At 36.4% G+C, this 18373-nt stretch overlaps 1 protein-coding gene across 9 annotated transcripts in view; it reads left to right on the plus strand.

Annotated features, from left to right (window-relative positions):
* The window catches only part of LOC117415660 (SH3 and multiple ankyrin repeat domains protein 3), a 289648-nt gene that overhangs the window by 36552 nt on the left and 234723 nt on the right, over positions 1 to 18373 (plus strand). For all 9 annotated transcript variants that reach the window (XR_004546440.3, XM_059027379.1, XM_034026268.3 and 6 more), the window contains exon 3: positions 16513 to 16799. Coding sequence is in view for 8 of the 9 variants with exons in the window: in XM_059027379.1 (XP_058883362.1) it covers positions 16566 to 16799 (234 nt within the window). In the remaining variant the exon portion in view is untranslated. The remainder of the gene's footprint in view (positions 1 to 16512; positions 16800 to 18373) is intronic.

An 18373-nucleotide genomic window follows, 5' to 3' on the forward strand; every position in this document is an offset into this window, starting at 1 on the left:
CAGCAATTCCCAATACTAGTTGCTGCTCTGTTAAGAAGAAAACCAGGCTGAGTGTAAACAATTAGGAACTCGTGACTGCAGGTCTTGTGTAACTCACCAATTGTATCTGTATGGCTAGTTCATTACTTGCTTTGAGATTTATTGTTTCTGAATGCCTACCCTAAAATGTAGTCACTCTGAAACTCCATATCAAATAATAAGTAAAATTACCAAGTATGCACTTTTTTCTTATCTAAAGGGAGACCCATTCTTAAGTGACTGTTGCAAAGTGCTGGATTATAAGATTTCTTGTCCTAAGACTTGTATAGCACTCTCAGCTCTGCAGGCTCAGAGAAATCACTCTTCTTAAACACAAAGATTTAAATGACTGAGGTTTTAGATCCACTGTAGTTTAGATTAATTGAATCGACCCTATTGTGTTTGTATACATCTACGTGTTCTCAGTCTGCATTGGCTATTGTCTTTTCAGATATTATGCATATCAAAGTATGAAGAAAGTAAAATATTATTTACTAATTTATCCCTAAGGGAGAGGCCCAGGATCAGTTTTCATTTTTCTCATGGTGATTGCTAGCAAGTAATACAGTGGCTTAAGGCCATTATTTCTGGCCATGAAAAATGAACACTTCACCGCTAACACCGCAGGGTATTGATTTGTATTACACTTGCTGAAGTATGATTGCAAATTGTTATTGTTTTTTATTAAGGGAAACTTTGGAGACTGAGGAAACAGCATGTTTTAAGTGGACCACTTAAAACATATATATATATATATAAACAGCTTTATTAGGGACATTGCTCAGATTGTAAGCTGTTTTAAAAATTGTTAGTTTTGGTTTGCCACGTGAATAGAATACTATGCTGTACACAGTATTGTGTATCGTAACTGGCTTTTTCCATGAGGAAAAACACATTTAGTGAGTTCCTCTGAACTGCTATTTTCTGATTAAACTTAAAAGTGACTCAACTGTAATATGTATGTGTTATTTCCTTGAATTTCCTGTTTGTGTGAATTATTTTGGAGCCCTGCCAGGGAATAAAACATCAGAATAAAATCAAACACCCTAGTTTGAACAGTTGGGTGTAAAGGATATTGGTGAATGTATTAACTTGCATCCACATTAGCGCCTATGTACTGTGTTTTAGGGCTGTTTGGGGAGTACAGATCCTATGATGCATTTTGAGTTGCCACAGTGCTCATGCAAAAACATGTACTGTCCTTGCAGATGTGACCCCACTTCTCCACTCGGTACATCTTCAAGGCGCCTCACTGTACCAAAGGACAGATATGGGGCCTGGGTTCTTCTCACTGTTGTCCAATATTAAATATTAAAGACATTTGGTGTGCAAGGACTATATGCAAATGTGTAGATAAATGCTTAAGTATATAATGTTCTGCTCTTAATACAAAAGTATGCGTCAATGCTAATGTTAATGTCTGGATCTGTGTAAACAAAAATACATACAGCGAGATGCCTCCACCCAGTAAACTCCAACTGGGTACAGTGAAAAATCTAACTAGGAATTATATACAATATTAAGTTATAAATATTCTTGCCCATTACCCTTCAGAGTATATTTTAAATAAAAAGCAGCAATGACTATGCAAACAACTATGCAAATTTTTATTCGACAGGAGCTGAATTAAATTAAAATGGTGAACTGATTTGAAATAAAAAATGCATGCAACCCTTATGGAAAAAAAAACATATTTTTAATACATGGTAGAAAAGTATGATCCTTGTATTTTTCATATATAGAAACTGGCCCCTTTTATATATATTTAAAATATATGGGATATATTTAAAATATATTTTAGTCTGTAATCCATATATTTATTTGATATGTTGAAAATATATGGTGCACCATATATATTCATTAGTCTCTAATCCATATAAAATAAATATATGGATTACAGACTAAAACATATTTTAAATATATAAAAAGGGGCCGATTTCTATATATGAAAAATAGAAGGATCGTACTTTTCTACCATATATTAAATATATGTTTGTTCTATAATTTTACTTTTATAATTAAATAATACTATCGATAATATGAAAAATAATAAAACACCCTTTTATATGATGTTTTACCAGTGGTACCATGTTTTCTAATTATACCAAAAGTAACCTGGGGATTCCCAAAATAAAATATCAGTCCCAAAACTATTATTTCAGCAAGTCTCTTTCTTTTCCTTTTTAACACATGTATAAATTTAAAAAAAAAACAAAAAAAAAAAAACGTCAGTTTTTCCAAAAAATAAATCTTCTTTTGTACTTTAAATAATATTTCAAACCTCCGTGGTTGAAAAACAATCTTTTATAGAACGGATGAATTTATTTAATTCAATACGCAGTCCAGTACTTAAGCTACCCATTCAATTTCAAAGGGAAAAATATATCTTATTTTCTTCACTCCAGTATAATATATTTTTTGCACAGTCCAAATTTGCACTGAAGAGTTAATTTTCTTATTTATTTATTCTTTTACTTAATTCCCTGTTTCATCAACTGACTTTTTTTCCCCAAACAAAGCGTTTTTGTTTAGTACTCACAGATTAGGCTTTTTTTTTTTTTTCACTTCTGTCAGTTTCTTTTCTTTAAACAGTTTCAGTTCTCTTTAGTTATCTTTTCCACCTTCCAGTTTGGGATGGTTAGTAGATTCTCGGGCAGAGCAAATTCTTTTAACGTGTTACTGGTATTTACGTTTCTTCTCTTCGTCCTGCACACCGCTCAGACAGCAACCTCCCTGTCTCTCACCATGCGCTCCCTTTGCGTCCCACACTCTCTAGTGTTCCCCCCAACAACACAGTTCTGCACCGGTTGTTCCCGGACCAATCCAGAAGAACCCATTTTATTTTTCTATAACTGACCGTTAGCCTCAGGAAATCATTGGCGCTCTCAAACTCTCAGTTTCTATGGCCAGTAGAAATAGAGAGTTAACTGAACTTCTAGTCTCTGCAAAAAGTACAGGTAAATCCCCAAGCCTGGCTTGGCAAGGGGATTACACTGAGAAAACGTGGAGGTCTTGAAAGCGGTGGATAATGCACCACTGCCACTGTGCATGAAAAAGAAAGATGTTGCTTCAGATTTTAACATTCCCATGAACACTTTGTGAACCAGTAAAAAAAATACAATAATACAGGCTTATGAACAGCAAACTAGATAAAAGTCGTCAATGTTTCTAATTTGCTTAATATCCTGATATTGCTTTTGTGGTTTAAAAATGCCTATTATCAGAATGGGACATGTAGGTTTCAAGTATAGTTCATTTGCAATGTATACTTTTTAAAAGTTCACTTACAGCTGTATTTTCAATAAAACACACAATACTTTTAAATGTATAATACTTTTCATTGTTCTAGTAACGGGAATTGACTGTATGTAGGTGGTTGGAATCATAGACACCTACAGTAAGTAGCGAAAACATTACTGGAGTGCAGGATAAGGAATTGGGAAACCTGCAGCATATTCAGTCGTGTTTCCATGGCAGATATTACTACAGTGATTGACAAGACCTTTAGAGAGGAAAGGGAGAAACCGGGTAGAAATTAGGACTCTATTGCCGCCATATAGTTTTAACATTTGCACATGAGAAATAAAAAAGTGATTCTGGACTATTTCTGTCAATTTTTTTTTAAGGTCATTTTAAAAAAGTGCCAAGCTCACTAATATAACTCCTACTTCCTGTAAAACAAATTATTTTGCACTTGACCAATTTGGCTGATGTGGCCCATTTCCAGAAGCTCCATGTTAGAACGATTTCTGACGGCTAGGCAGAACACATACGGTATGTTAAATTTCCTGGCGTATACACAAGGTCTGTCCGTTACACTCTACATGGTGAGCATGGTAACTGCCTTGATTTTGCACCAAACTTTTATTATACATTCCTAACCTATAGACGTTTCGGCTTGCATTTGGCTATAATCCAATAAACATTTGATTTTATACAAATATTTTAACCTGTACAGTCACTCTCATGTTCTGACATTAGGCAGTCCAAAAGCAGCATCATCACTTTAAGACATATGCATGTAATGCACATTCACACAATTTGGAGGTGTAGAGAGGACAGGCTAGTGAAGTTATGTTGGGGTCTACAGTATAAAGTAACATTGACTGCAAATAAGGCTGCATTGTCCAAGAGTCACCACCCAGCCCTCCGGCAATTTCTGAAAGCTGGGTGGTCACTCATAGTTGGTGGAGCTATCCCCAGATCTTATGAAATTAGTTAAAGTCAAAGATCAATGAATTAAACTGTATTTTTGAAAATGTATAGAACTGTTTGGGTTGTGGGGAAACTGAACACAAATACACAAATTATTTCACAGAAATACTTCACAGAATCGTAAAAAGTGCACAGCAGAATTGAGGGTTCTGCATCGTAGATTTTTTAAAATTGTTGCAGAATCTTAGGGGGGGACTATGTACAGGTCAGTTTAGCCAGATTTGTATTTGGTTCAAAATACTAAATAAAATAAATAAATAATAAAAAGAGATGACAAAGGGAGAGAGGCATTGCATTCAATGTAAAGTGCATTATTGAATATTAGGGTTCTCCACATGTCTTACAGACTTTGAGAAAGACAAAACTTTGAAGCTTATATTACTTAAACAGTGTAATTTCTGTTTGTGGTCATCAGTATCACCCAAATAGCATAGCCTGCAGTGACATACCATAAAAGGCATGTTTTCCTTAATCACTCAATGAACTACTAATTATTTTTTTTTTTATTACCCAGCATATATTGGGTATATATCATTTTGCCCTGTTAAACATTAAACTGAGAAGAACTACATGGTTCAGCTGGAGAATGCCAATGCATGCTAAGATGTCCAAATCACAATAAAAAATGTAACAATGTAATTGATTCTCGTAACAAACAAAGTGATTGAGGTGTCACCCAGCAACGAGCTGCTGGTAAGCAACCCATGACTCCCTTTCTTTAATTACATTTTTGGCGTCCCAATCATTATACACTTATCTGTTTTGTTGTGAAGTTCGGTGGTTGGAAAAAAGGAATTATGAAAAGATGAAAATGTAATTAAGCCTCTCCAATGTACCGTTCCAAGTCTAACAGCAATTATGTTGTGTTAGAACAGAGTCCCAGGGATGACAAGGACAGCAGCAGCCTTTATTGCTTTGGCTAACAGTGATGCTTGGTGAATTTATAAGTATACACCATCCACCTTTACATGCTTAACATAAGGGATTCAGATTGGGGTTATACACCCTTTCGCCATTTTTGTCTTGCATTACACTATGTAACACAATTTTTGTTCCTGGGTAGTAAGTGTTATTTCCTAATTGCTTATGCCTCAAAAGTATAGAAAATGGCTATTATTCCCCACAAACTTTGCTTTTGTGACCAGGACAGTGATATTTTGAAATTTACCTATTTCCAATGAGAAAACGGGCAAATTTGTGTCTTTTCGTTCACATAAAGTCAGAAAAAAACAACATATGAATCCAAATTAACATGTATTTATACTAAAGTAATACAAAAATGACTACAAAAGATTTAAAAGTAAGTAGTTTTTCGAGAGTTACGATTATACTGTAAATCACTTTCACGAATCAGCCCCCAAATGTAGTCTCCCGTCATGTTCTCGTTATACTGTCCTTGGTAGTGGCGTTCAAAGTCCAGTATATCCTGGTGGAAGCGCTCGCCTTGCTCCTCCTGAATTTATCAAGATGAGCATCAAGGATATGGACTTTGAGGGACATCCTACAGCCCATTGTGCCGTAGTTCTTCACCACTCAACCAGCTCCACATAGTTTTCGGCCTTGTGATTGCCCAGGAAGCCCCGAACCACTGCGACAAAGCTGTTCCAAGCCGCTTTCTCCTTACTAGTGAGCTTCTTGGGGAATTAATTGCACTCCAGGATCTTCTTTATCTGTGGTCCGACGAAGACACCGGCTTTGACCTTTGCCTCAGACAGCTTAGGGAAGAAGTCGAAGGTACTTGAAGGCTGCCGACTCCTTATCTAGAGCTCTGACAAATTGTTTCATAAGGCCCAATTTGATGTGCAGTGGTGGCATCAGCACCTTCCGGTGGTCCACCAGTGGCTCCCACTTGAAGTTGTTCCTCCCCACAGAGAACTCGGTCCGCTGTGGCCAGTCCCGCCTGTGGTAGTGCACCTTGGTGTCCCTGCTGTCCCAAAGGCAAAGATAGCAGGGAAACTTGGTAAAACCGCCTTGGAGACCCATAAGGAATGCCACCATTTTGAAGTCTCCTATGACCTCCCAGCCATACTCATCATACTTCAAGGCATCCAGGAAGGTCTTGATGCTGTTGTAATCCTCTTTGAGGTGCACCGAGTGAGCCAGGGGAAGAGACGGGTACTTGTTACCATTATGGAGCAGCACGGCTTTGAGGCTCCTGGATGAGCTGTCAATGAAGAGGCGCCACTCATTCTGGTTACAGGCGATTCCGATTGCCTCGAACAGACTGGTCACATTGTGGCAGAAGCAGAGCCCATCTTGACGGGTGAAGAAGCTGGAAAAAGGTTGGTGACGCTTCCTCTGATCTGCGACTTGCACACTTTCATCCAACAAGTTCCACTGCTTGAGCCTAGACATCAAGAGCTCGGCATTGGACTTGGTGAGACCAAGATCTCTAATCAAGTCGTTGAGGTCTTTTTGGTTGGGGTAGTATGGGTTTCTCTCCTCAGCTCCACCTCTGAAATTGTCATCTGGATCTACGTCTTCCTCGCTCTCTGACTTGCTGCTCTCTTCTAAAGACGGTTGCTCTCTCTCCGGAGGATGGGTACGGGGAGCTCATGGCAGTGTGGCACCGGGGCGATGGATGAAGGAAGGTCCGGATACGTGATAGCAGGTGCATTCTTGCCAGTCCGACGTTTGGAAGGGTCCACCATGCAGAAGTAGCAGTTGCTTGAGTGGTCAGTGGGTTCCCGCCAAATTCTTGGGATAGCGAACTTCATGGCTCTCTTTTCCCCTCTGTACCATCCTACAAAAATACATTTATTTCACCCATGACTAATGTGTGAGAGATTCTCGCAACATTTTTCATATATGATATATTTTTTCAATAACATTGAAAATTGTAAAACATTTTAAAATTAAAAACTTTTACAATTTTAAAAATGTTAACAAATGTTATAACATAAAATTCCGAGCAACAATTGTCAATCTTACCTTCCAGAGTTTTTTTGCAGTGCTCGCAGGTTAAATGAGGTGCCCAGGGTTTGTCTTGATCCCCGACAGGCATGCCGAAATATGCCTTGTAGGCCTCACACATATTAGCAGATGCTTCCATGGAGTACTTTTTCGCTCTTGTCTTGATAAATTGGCCACAGACATAGCAAAATGCGTCTGCCAGATGCTTGCAGCCTCTTGATGCCATCTCAGAAAAATGCAGATATATATCCACTTAGGCAGCTGGAACTAAACTGAACTGGTGGGCTTAAGGCCCCTGTATTTATACTACTATTTATATTACTGGAAAGTTCTAGAAAGTTCTAGAAGTTACTCCAAGTTTACTCAGCACTGAATCTATCTGGAATGTTCTGGAAAATAGGTAAATTTCAAAATATCACTGTCCTGGTCACAAAAGCAAAGTTTGTGGGGAATAATAGCCATTTTCTATACTTTTTGAGGCATAAGCAATTAGGAAATAACACTTACTACCCAGGAACAAAAAATAAATAAATAATTGTTACACGGTGTTATCTTCAAAGGGAGGGAATTTATTTGCAGTCAAAGCAGTAGCTTTAGCTTTACACCATTATATTTGCAAAAAAAATGCAAATGTGTAATTTATTGTATTGATTAACTTAATGTGGTGTAAACAACTGTGATGTGGTTTTGGTTTATTTCCCAGTGGTCCAGCAGCTGATGTTCTTTCTATACTTGTAATGCACCCCAGGTCTGTACTTCAAACTACATATAAAAATTAATCAGGCTATTCACCTGCAATTGGTAACTGACTTATTATATGGGAGTTCACAGAGCTGCAAGCTTCCAAGCCTACAGCTATTCTAAAATAGAATACATTTTTAGACTGTTGACCCGGTGTGATAAAACATGGGCCAACTGCGTATACACCAATGCCCAAACTAGATTTTGGGTTTCTTCACCTATTTTTGTTTATAAAAACAAAAACAAAAACTGTCAGTATGGAATTCTTTGACATCAGAAGTGTGACTTGTGGTAAAAAAAAAAACAAGGCCATGGCATTGTAATGTTACCCAAGGATGGGATCATGTAGAATGTAACAGTGAGGCAGGAGGAAGTAGCAGATACAGAGGGGTGTCTCCTCCCATGGACAAACGAGATTGATCCCTACCCAATTACGATTAGGTGCTCTTTTAATGCATTTTTATACAGAATTTTTTATACATGGAACAAATAATAGGCTGTTTACTTGTGTATTATTAGTATGCGTAAAAATGGCCATAATCGTAACAGACACTCGCGAGATTCAAGTGCTCGGGAAACCACAAAAGTTTATAATAGCAAAGTGAATTGAGAGTTGTACCTTATAGGTGACAATTAGTTTCGTTACACTGCAATTCACCTAGTGATTCAGAGGAATTAAGATCAAGTGGTGACAAGGTACCTTTAGTGATGATGATACACAAAGACCAAAAATAATAAGTATTGTATGAAGTGTGCTTTAAAGAACTACAAAGCTAAAGAGTTCTTAAAAAAGTAACTGCAGAGTTTCAAGTGAAATATGTGCTTTATAGAAAAAAAACTACACTGCTTGACATTTACAGAGCTTCTGCGATTACATTTTCAAAAGATGACATTTCAACAATATATGTAATCAATGTTAGAACATGGTACTGTATTTGGATTCTAACCACCCTGTAACGGTGGTTTGGGATATATGAAGCTTGGAAAATCTTAATTCTCTTGGTATTGCTAAGAGAATATGACATAGCAGGCACATACTGTACAGTGAACATTCTTCATGCTGTAAGAAGTGCACGTTCACATTTGTGGTGTTTATATTGATTGGAGAGAATTTCTGATAACAGACAGACATATGGCTAGTTCAATAAAACTTTTTTTTTTTGTCAAAACACAGAAGCATTCAATTAGTTCAATCAGTTTTTTAGTTTGTTTTGTTCGTATATTATTTTTCAGTAAGCCACATACTGACTCTTGTACTTACTTATAACTCATCTATAACCAGTAATCACTTTAATTATGCTTTAGCAACATGAATTTGAATCTCTTTTTTGTTAAACGACAAACAATTTCTGAAATGCAGGTCAGTTTGAAGTTACAACCTGTCTTCCATTTGCAAACAGTAAAGGCTTTTAGCCTTTGCAAAAATTGAAATAGAAGATAAAATGTGCCAGAGGGAGCAGTGACACAGAAAGAGAAGATAAACTGTGAAAAGAATACAAAACAAAAGACAATCAGGAGTAACAGTTTAAAGTCCAACCTGCATGAAGATTCAGTATGAACCTTTCATAAACCAACTGACAGATGTGTACTGCAATATGATGACATATGTCTTTGCACTATGTTATACATACATTTATTTTTATGAATAACAGTATTATATGAAATTATGAATGTACAGACGCTCCCCGACTTACGCAATCGCTCCGTTCCGGAAAGCCTTGCGTAACCCGAATTTTACGTAAGTCGGAAACGTATATACACTGTACAGTATATATATATATATACAGTACGTATATATTACTGTAATACTGTACAGTATGTGTTTTTTTGTATGTGTGGCTATGTAAATGTATGTGTGTACAGTACAGTACAGTATGTATGTTTATAGAACATGAAAAAAAGGTAGCCAAATCAAGTTCATGAGCAATTGACGACAGGCTTTGTCATACTTTTTCAATATTTTCATTTTCTGCTCTAAATCAATCTTCTTTCGCTTACGAACTAGTCCGAACTGAGATTTTGTTAATTGTTGTTTTTTGTATGTTGTATTGTGCAATGTTGCTTTATTATTGCATTTATGGTCTATTTGTTTGTATAGCTCTGTGGTGTTAGCTTATGTATTTGTATTTTTGAATATATCACCCTGTGTACTGGCATATATTACCTGCTGGCTAAAACCACTAACTATAAACTGCTCAACTGTAAAAATAAATTAAAAAAAACACTACTGAAAAATCCCTTTCTGCATTTTGTCTGGCATCAGTGCGCTGCTGTCTCCCACCATTCCCGTCCTTGGAGTACCAAAGCCAGTTCATCACATAGCTTTTTATTTCTTTTCCTGTGGCTGTTTTTGAAACTGGATTTTCACGTACTGCTTCTGAAAAAGAAAGCACAATAATGTCTGTAAAATGCTGATCTATGATTTTGTCCAGTTTGATTGTAATTTTGAATGACTCATTATAGCAGTCTTTAAGTCAAATGCATACAGTTGTATACTTCTTAAATTAAAAAAAAGAAAAGAAAAAGCACACCTTTCAACTGACACGTGTGCTGCAGACTGAAATATCTGTAAAATAAGATGACAAGAACCTGGTTACTATTATTTTATTTCTTTATAAATGTTATGTTCCATTAGAAAAATACGATGTGTTATGTATAGTGTAAAAAAAAAACATTAAATAAACACAAAAATGTATTAATTATATAACTGGCTACAATAAGTAGAAAGTATTTGATTTTATGTCCTTTCATGTTTTTATATAACAGAAATGTTCAACTTTAAACCTAATTTCTGAAGTTTAAATGTTCAGTGTCAAATTTAATCAGTGTTCAATCTACATTTACTTTTATTTTTATTATTGGTTTTCTCTCAGCTTGGTGGTATGGAACTGTGTTTTCCTGTGCTATGATCCGGTCAAGTTTCTTGACCTTAGACTTCCAGCTTTTTGTGTGTTATTGTGTAAGTTAATCCCTTATTTTACTATATAAGTCATTGCATTATTTTGTTGTTTTACCACTCCTTGCTAGGTAACTGCAGCATAACTTTTTGTTTTGTTTTGTTTTTAATTTACTACATTCTTGTGTGGATTGCCTTGGACAAATTAGTCTGGCAAACAACTTGCAAGGCCACCATAGTTTGCAGTACACATTTGAACATTTGCATGTCATTGGATAGAATGGATTTCATTTTTTTTTTTTTTTTTTTATACTTTTACAATATTTATAAATATCAAGTACGGATGTGAATAAAGATAATCGTATGAAGAACTATTGTCATTATACCCCCTTGCATCACACTAATAAAGTAACTGTTACATATCAATAAAACCATGGTTGTATAATATAATAAACATTATTTGTGTATTTATTAAATTATCTCGTTATTTACAGTTTAATCAGATTAATTTCAATATTGTACCTCAAACAATTTGGATAGCACTATCGTCTGCCACCGTTATCTTATATTGTAGCGTTCTGTGCTATTGAGGTGAGACAGGGGAGACCAGATGGGATTCCACTTTTCTTCTTTATTCTGTCTTAATAAAATAAACAACGACGAATCTCGGTTTGGGTCGTGGTTCACGCCAAAATAATAAAGCAGGTATTCTCGCTCTCTCTAACACTGCAGCTCACTCAAGGTTCATGCACTGGTTCACAGACAAGCCTTTCACTCTGTCTTTCACAGTCTCACTCCAGTCAAATCCACACGCATTACTTATAGCCTCCAGGGGACCCGATCACTACACACACACACATACACACACTAACGGCGTGCCCCGTGCCCTCACAATACGCAGAACATTAAACGGCACATAACAAACAAGATAAACACAATGTCCAGGATGGGATGCCGCCATCGCCATGGTCGTTACAATATATATGATTGGACCATGTGAAGATTATGTTAAAGTAGCTACACACAGTACCAGTTATAAACTACATGGTGTTACAATAATTATTATGAAAGAAAAACAAAAAGTTTAAACACAAATTAACAATTCATAAAGCAGGACACTTAATGTTTCCTTTATTCAATAAATATTCATGATAACAATAAACATATACATTTTATATACATATATATTTTATAGATACAATGAGTAAAACACAAAACTTACCAAAGAATCAAGAGCATCTCAAACCCTATAGAGCACACACATATAAGTAAGAGACCTCCATTTTTAGGGCTGTCAATTAATCGCAGTTAGCGTGTTAATCAGCCTCTGTCTTGACCCTCTCAGCATACCGTAATTCATCCCCTGCGCCACTATTTTAACATACTCGAGTGCACGCAACACAACAAGTGCAGTCGTTGTTTGAATAGAAAGTTAGTCACTGAACTGCATTATGAAGCAAAGCACTAAAAGTTAACGACTTATTAATGGGAAGTTCATTTTTTTAAAAACTTTCTGACCGTTCATTGGATAGAAAGACTGTTACTTGTATCTGAATCTGTTAGTACCCAGGGGCGTAGCTAGGATTAGATTTTTATTGAGGCAAAAAAAAAAAAAAAGTTGAACAAACCTCTTGCAGATCCTGTTCATGTTACAATGTTACAAAGGCAAAAGTAATCATCTTATAAAGCCTGGAGACTGTTCATGCAAACTGCAAAGCAATATTAAGTCACTTGGATGATGATGTTAATGTTAAAATTTGATGACCCATATTATTTCAAAGATTAAAACTAATTGTCTCCCAGCAAAAACACAGCAACCTAAAATGAACATATTGACACTGTCAGAAATATGTTATTTTAAATAGACAAGAATATAACATCAATATTAATAAGTAGATGGGTTCATACCTTTATTGACATGCTTTTGGTTCACTGCTACTTAAGTTGCCTTACACTGCTGGGACTGGTGCTGATACTGCTGTGACTGGTGCTGACACTGTGACTGGTGCTGACACTGTGACTGGTGCTGACACTGCTGGGACTGGTGCTGACACTGGGACTGATGCTAACACTGTGACTGGTGCTGACACTGCTGGGACTGGTGCTGATAATGTGACTGGTGCTGGCAGTGACTGGTGCTGACACTGTGACTGGTGCTGACACTGCTGGGACTGGTGCTGACACTGTGAATGGTGCTGACACTGCTGGGACTGATGCTGACATTGACTGGTGCTGACACTGTGACTGGTGCTGACACTGCTGGGACTGGTGCTGACACTGACTGGTGCTGACACTGTGAATGGTGCTGACACTGCTGGGACTGATGCTGACATTGACTGGTGCTGACACTGTGACTGGTGCTGACACTGCTGACACTGGTGCTGACACTGACTGGTGCTGACACTGTGAATGGTGCTGACACTGCTGGGACTGATGCTGACATTGACTGGTGCTGACACTGTGACTGGTGCTGACACTGCTGGGACTGGTGCTGACACTGACTGGTGCTGACACTGTGAATGGTGCTGACACTGCTGGGACTGGTGCTGACACTGTGACTGGTCCTGACACTGTGACTGGTGCTGACACTACTGGGACTGGTGCTGACACTGTGACTGGTGCTGACACTGCTGGGACTGGTGCTGACACTGTGACTGGTGCTGACACTGTGACTGGTCCTGACACTGCTGGGACTGGTGCTGACACTGTGACTGGTGCTGCTATACAACCTGCATGCTGTAAACACTTCTCAAAATACACTTTCTAGCAGTTCTTCTGCTACAGGCAGCAACAACAGAACAACAAATGAAATCCATCAGTTTTGACATTGTACTTATTATCAAGTTTATTTTAAAATATATTGTTTACAATTAAGGAACATATAACCGTTACTCAGTGAATGGTCTGTTTTATTTGTTTTATATATTTTCAAATTATATAAAAAAATACCCTTTGAAAGGAAACTGCTAATGAAATATACAGTTTAATTATAAGATGTGTAATAAACTGACTCTGTTGTGCTTGAGCTGGTGCTTCAAAGAATTTAACAGCAAATGCTGGAGTTGTTCTGTATAATTCTGTGTAAATAAATATAAAACCATAAAGAGGGGCCATCAAAATTAATACAGAAAGAACAAAACGTTTTTCATGAAGCACAGTTTTTTTGATGATGCTAATAATAATAATAATAATAATAATAATAATAATAATAATAATAATAATAATAATAATTAATAATAATAATAAACATTTGAATGAGACGGATGCAGTAATTGTATCAATTAAATATGCAATTAAAACCAAAATGAATAAATAAATTAAATAAATGATGAAATGTTATTCAGAGGTGCCGAGGATGTTCTTGAGATCCTGACATCCCTTACTGTATGTTATGGGTCCTGATGGACTCACATTTATAATGCGCATACATGCCCGTACATTCCCACCCTACAGTATACAATCATTATTCACTTTATGTTTTATGCACCAGCACAGAGTCAGAGCACATTTCTGAGGGAGGAGTGTTTATTTTAACTGTGTGTCTCTGTTGCTGTATTTTTTAGTTTTTATTGGATGGGGGTATTTCAAAGGCTTTGCCCTCATACTACAGTAGTTACACAGACTTGTGATCTGCATTTGACTCAGTCAGAATCACTCAGAGCCACATACAATGAAAGCAGTCTGATTAAATTTGCCAAGTGCACTGTTAAGGATTCCCATTGCAGTAGTCAAAAACACCACAATGTATTCTGACCCACCAAATAACAAACAAACAGCATTTATAGCTCTACATTGGCAGAATGTGCGCCCTTTTTCTGAAAGGTAAAAATGCAATTGTTCTAAACGATGGCTAATTAAAATCCCACTCTCTAATTAGGATCCTCCCTGGTGTTTTTTATATGTATTTACTGGCCTAAATAAAAGTATACATTCTAAGATGTGTTAAACTAGATTCACAACACAGACAAAAAAGGCAGCATTAAATATAGAGACTGATTAGAGGATGAAGGGGGTAGATCTACCAGATCATACATGATACAGTGATTGGTCCATAATAATTTTTGTTTTATTAAACTCATTCATCTAATTTTACTTGCTCAGTGAATTTACATTTGAAACTGTCATTATAGATTTGCCTCCTTGGTATTTAAAGCTTCAGTGTCTGATGATTTAAAGTTGTTAATATTTGTTAAAAAGGTCCATGATTGTGAACATTCTTGGTGCTGAGATGTAAAATGTATGTTGTCTAAACTTACAGTAAAAAAAATCTGTCTGAAGTCATATCAGACAGATTAGGCGTCCATTTGTAAGCATGTCAGTACTTTTACCAAAGATAGGGCAGCAGCGTGGAGTAGTGGTTAGGGCTGTAAAAATAATGTGATATCTTGTAACAACTGTAAGTCGCCCTGGATAAGGGCGTCTGCTAAGAAATAAATAATAATAATAATAATAATAATAATAATAATAATAATAATAATAATAATACCCAAATTGCATATTCACTTATACCAATGCCTTCAGTCAAAAACAAATCAAGATTGAGAAGACATGTCTTATTTGTCTCTCTTTGTCATTCTTTGCTCCCTTATCACTAAGTTGAATAGATCCTCCTTATTTGTTTGTTTTAATTTGGTTATTGCATGTGTGCACATTTAACTTCTGTTCATCTCCTAGTCTCCGCTGGATGATCAAACTAGCTATGCAGGACATACACCATTCCCAAAGTTTTTTTCTAGGTTAATCACCATTGCACACGCTGTGACCTCTGATTTGTTGGGTAAATGGAGGCAATGACCTACAGTATACTGTCAGCTGTAGGTAAAGTGCAAGCAAATAGCCCATCCCATAGTAAATGCATTGCACTGGTAAATTGCCCACAGTGCAATTTATATTAACAGCAGGCCCAATATCATCAAAACCACTTGGATAAACTTTACAAGGCCATTCATGGTGAAAATGACTGAAATAAATAAATAAAGTTTGTCTAACCTGGCTCTCTCTACCCCTCCCTCTCTCTAATGTAGAGCATTTCTCAACAATCTTATATAACAAAAATGATGTATACCAGTCATTATGCAGATACTATATTACTGTAATGCACGTAAATTAAATTGTGGAAGTTATGTATTTATAAACAGATGCTTAACAACTTAAGCCAAAATGAAGCTACCTTATTCTTGGTATTATGAATGTTTTTGGTTTGTGTTTCTCGATAGTTATTTGTTTTATTTCCTTTGCCCTCCCTGTTGTTTCCCCCTATTTATCTCATGCTTATTTTATGTGTCTGTTTTATATTATTCTTTCATTCTAAATCAATTATCTTTCTTGCTTCCCCTTTTTCACTTTTTATTTGTATAAACCCCCAAATGGCTCCTCATATATTCTTATTTATCTGCTTTTTAATAATACCTTTCAATCTCAACTTATTTTCACCTTTCTTTTGTCATATTCTTTTATGTCATATTTCTTTTCCTTTATATGTGTTTTTTTGCTTCTTCATCTGTTTACGCTGTGTCTATCTGCCTGTACTTTATCTTCCCTTTCATCCCATTTTAATTTTCTACATCCCTTTCGATTTCTCCTTAATAATTTTGTACTACATTTGTTTTCTCTTTATAATCTTTACTCTCTCTTGGTGTTCTTTTCTTCTTTTTATTTTTAATAATGTACTTTTCATTTCCTGCCCCCCTCGCACACACTCCTCACCCTTTCCTCTGTTTCCCTCCCAGTGATGTGATGCGAGTACTCTGAAGTGCACACAGACAAAATACACTAACAGAGCATGCCTCTGAGTCCGGCAGCCAGCAAACATGAGCCATCCGATCAGCAGCAGCAGCAGGAGGAGGTGCAGCAGTGTGCTACCAACGGCAACCAGGGGGACTCGGACAGCTCCAAAGAAGACATCATTTACGACACGATCCGGGCCACTGCTGAGAAACCCCCCACTAGCCCCATGGAGGAACCCCTAGCCAACACCGTCGTCATCCGCATAGGGATCCCAGACCTGCAGCAAACTGTGAGTAATCCCCATACTCCTCTCTCTCTCTCTCTCTCCTCCCTCTCTCTCTACCCTTCTAATAATACCCTGACTTTCATTAAAATAGCCGCAGCTGGCTTCGACAACTAAAAGGTGCTTAGGACTTGAGAAAAAACTGAAGCTTGATTTACAGTAAGAGTGGCTTCTTTAAAGAAAAAAGGAGAAGAGTCTCTTTTTATAACTCTTTGAAATGCAGTTGCTATGTTTGTTCTTTTCTTTGTGTAAATATGAAAAACAAAAAGCAAAAATGAATGAATACCCTAAATAGTTGATTACTGTTTCTTGTTGCTTTTTGTTTTGGAATATTTTTTGGGTTGTTTGCATCTTTGGAATTCATTTGAATGTTGCTGCAGCACTCCTAAAATGCATCCGCTTTTGTAGAATGCTGCAGAATAATTAGATTAACTTATAGATTTCTTTAAGCATATTTGAACTTTATTGTCAAGCAGGGCATGGGAGCATAGCTTTTTGGATGAAAAAACTGAATGTTGAGTTACATTGTTTTTTTGTTTTTTTTTAACAGAGTTAATTTTTATTTATAGCACAGGTGAAAAACAAAAAACAAATTATTGAATCAGAAATCGTGCGAATCATATAATTAAAATGAGGGTTGAGTGTATAGATTCCTGAGTTATGAGATGAAGTTGAAACAGGTTGCCTTATAATTACAGTGGAATATTTTCTGTCATATATCTGGGGTAGCACTTGTGTTATATCGAAGCAGGGAGCTCTAAAATAAGAGCAGCATATATCTAGTCTGATTAGTTTGATTCTGGGGGTTGTTCTTTTAGGTAATGGGGTTGATGTCTTATAGAATGGTATTGAACAGGTAGCATTCTTTCCCAAAAATATATGTTATTTCACAGTTATTGTTAGCAGATCATTAGAAAACACTACTGCAATTTGAAGAAATAGAATCATCATTAACTTATCATTATTAGTAAGGATTAGTAAGGACTGTTTGCATCTGAATTGTTAGGTAGAATGCAATTTTGTTGTAATCGAAAGCCTCATGTTGAATGTTGCAATTTCATGTCATATTGTTTTGTGGCTGTTCACAAGAAGTAGGAGTCTTTTTTTTCCAGATGGTGTATAAGAAGGTTTTATAAAAATATATTATTGAGGTGGCTACCCCTTATACTGTACCATCTCGACCGTGTAGGTAGTCACAGCAGTGATTTGCTATGATTTTACTTGGCTGCGTTTGAAGTGTCTTGAATGTTTCACTCTTTTAAAGCTCTAACTGCAAAATAATAAAACTAAAATAATAAAATAGAAACACCTGGAGAAAACAGTTTAGCATAAATTGCTTTTTTTGTCAGTAACAAACGACCTGAGAGATAATCTGAATAAAAAGGTCACCTCTCAAAATAAATTGTTTGTATAATCATACCTTTCTGTTCATGGGCTACAGCCTGCTTCCATGTTGTTTTTTTAATAATGTGTTTTTCTCAAGAAGCAGTGATAACTGTAATATTATGTATGGGATGCTACAAATGAGAGGGAATACGGACATTTAAATGTTACATTGGATAAGTCAGTAATATCCCACT

The sequence above is a fragment of the Acipenser ruthenus genome, chromosome 7 (genome assembly GCF_902713425.1).
Source record: "Acipenser ruthenus chromosome 7, fAciRut3.2 maternal haplotype, whole genome shotgun sequence".
Taxonomy (NCBI): domain Eukaryota; kingdom Metazoa; phylum Chordata; class Actinopteri; order Acipenseriformes; family Acipenseridae; genus Acipenser; species Acipenser ruthenus.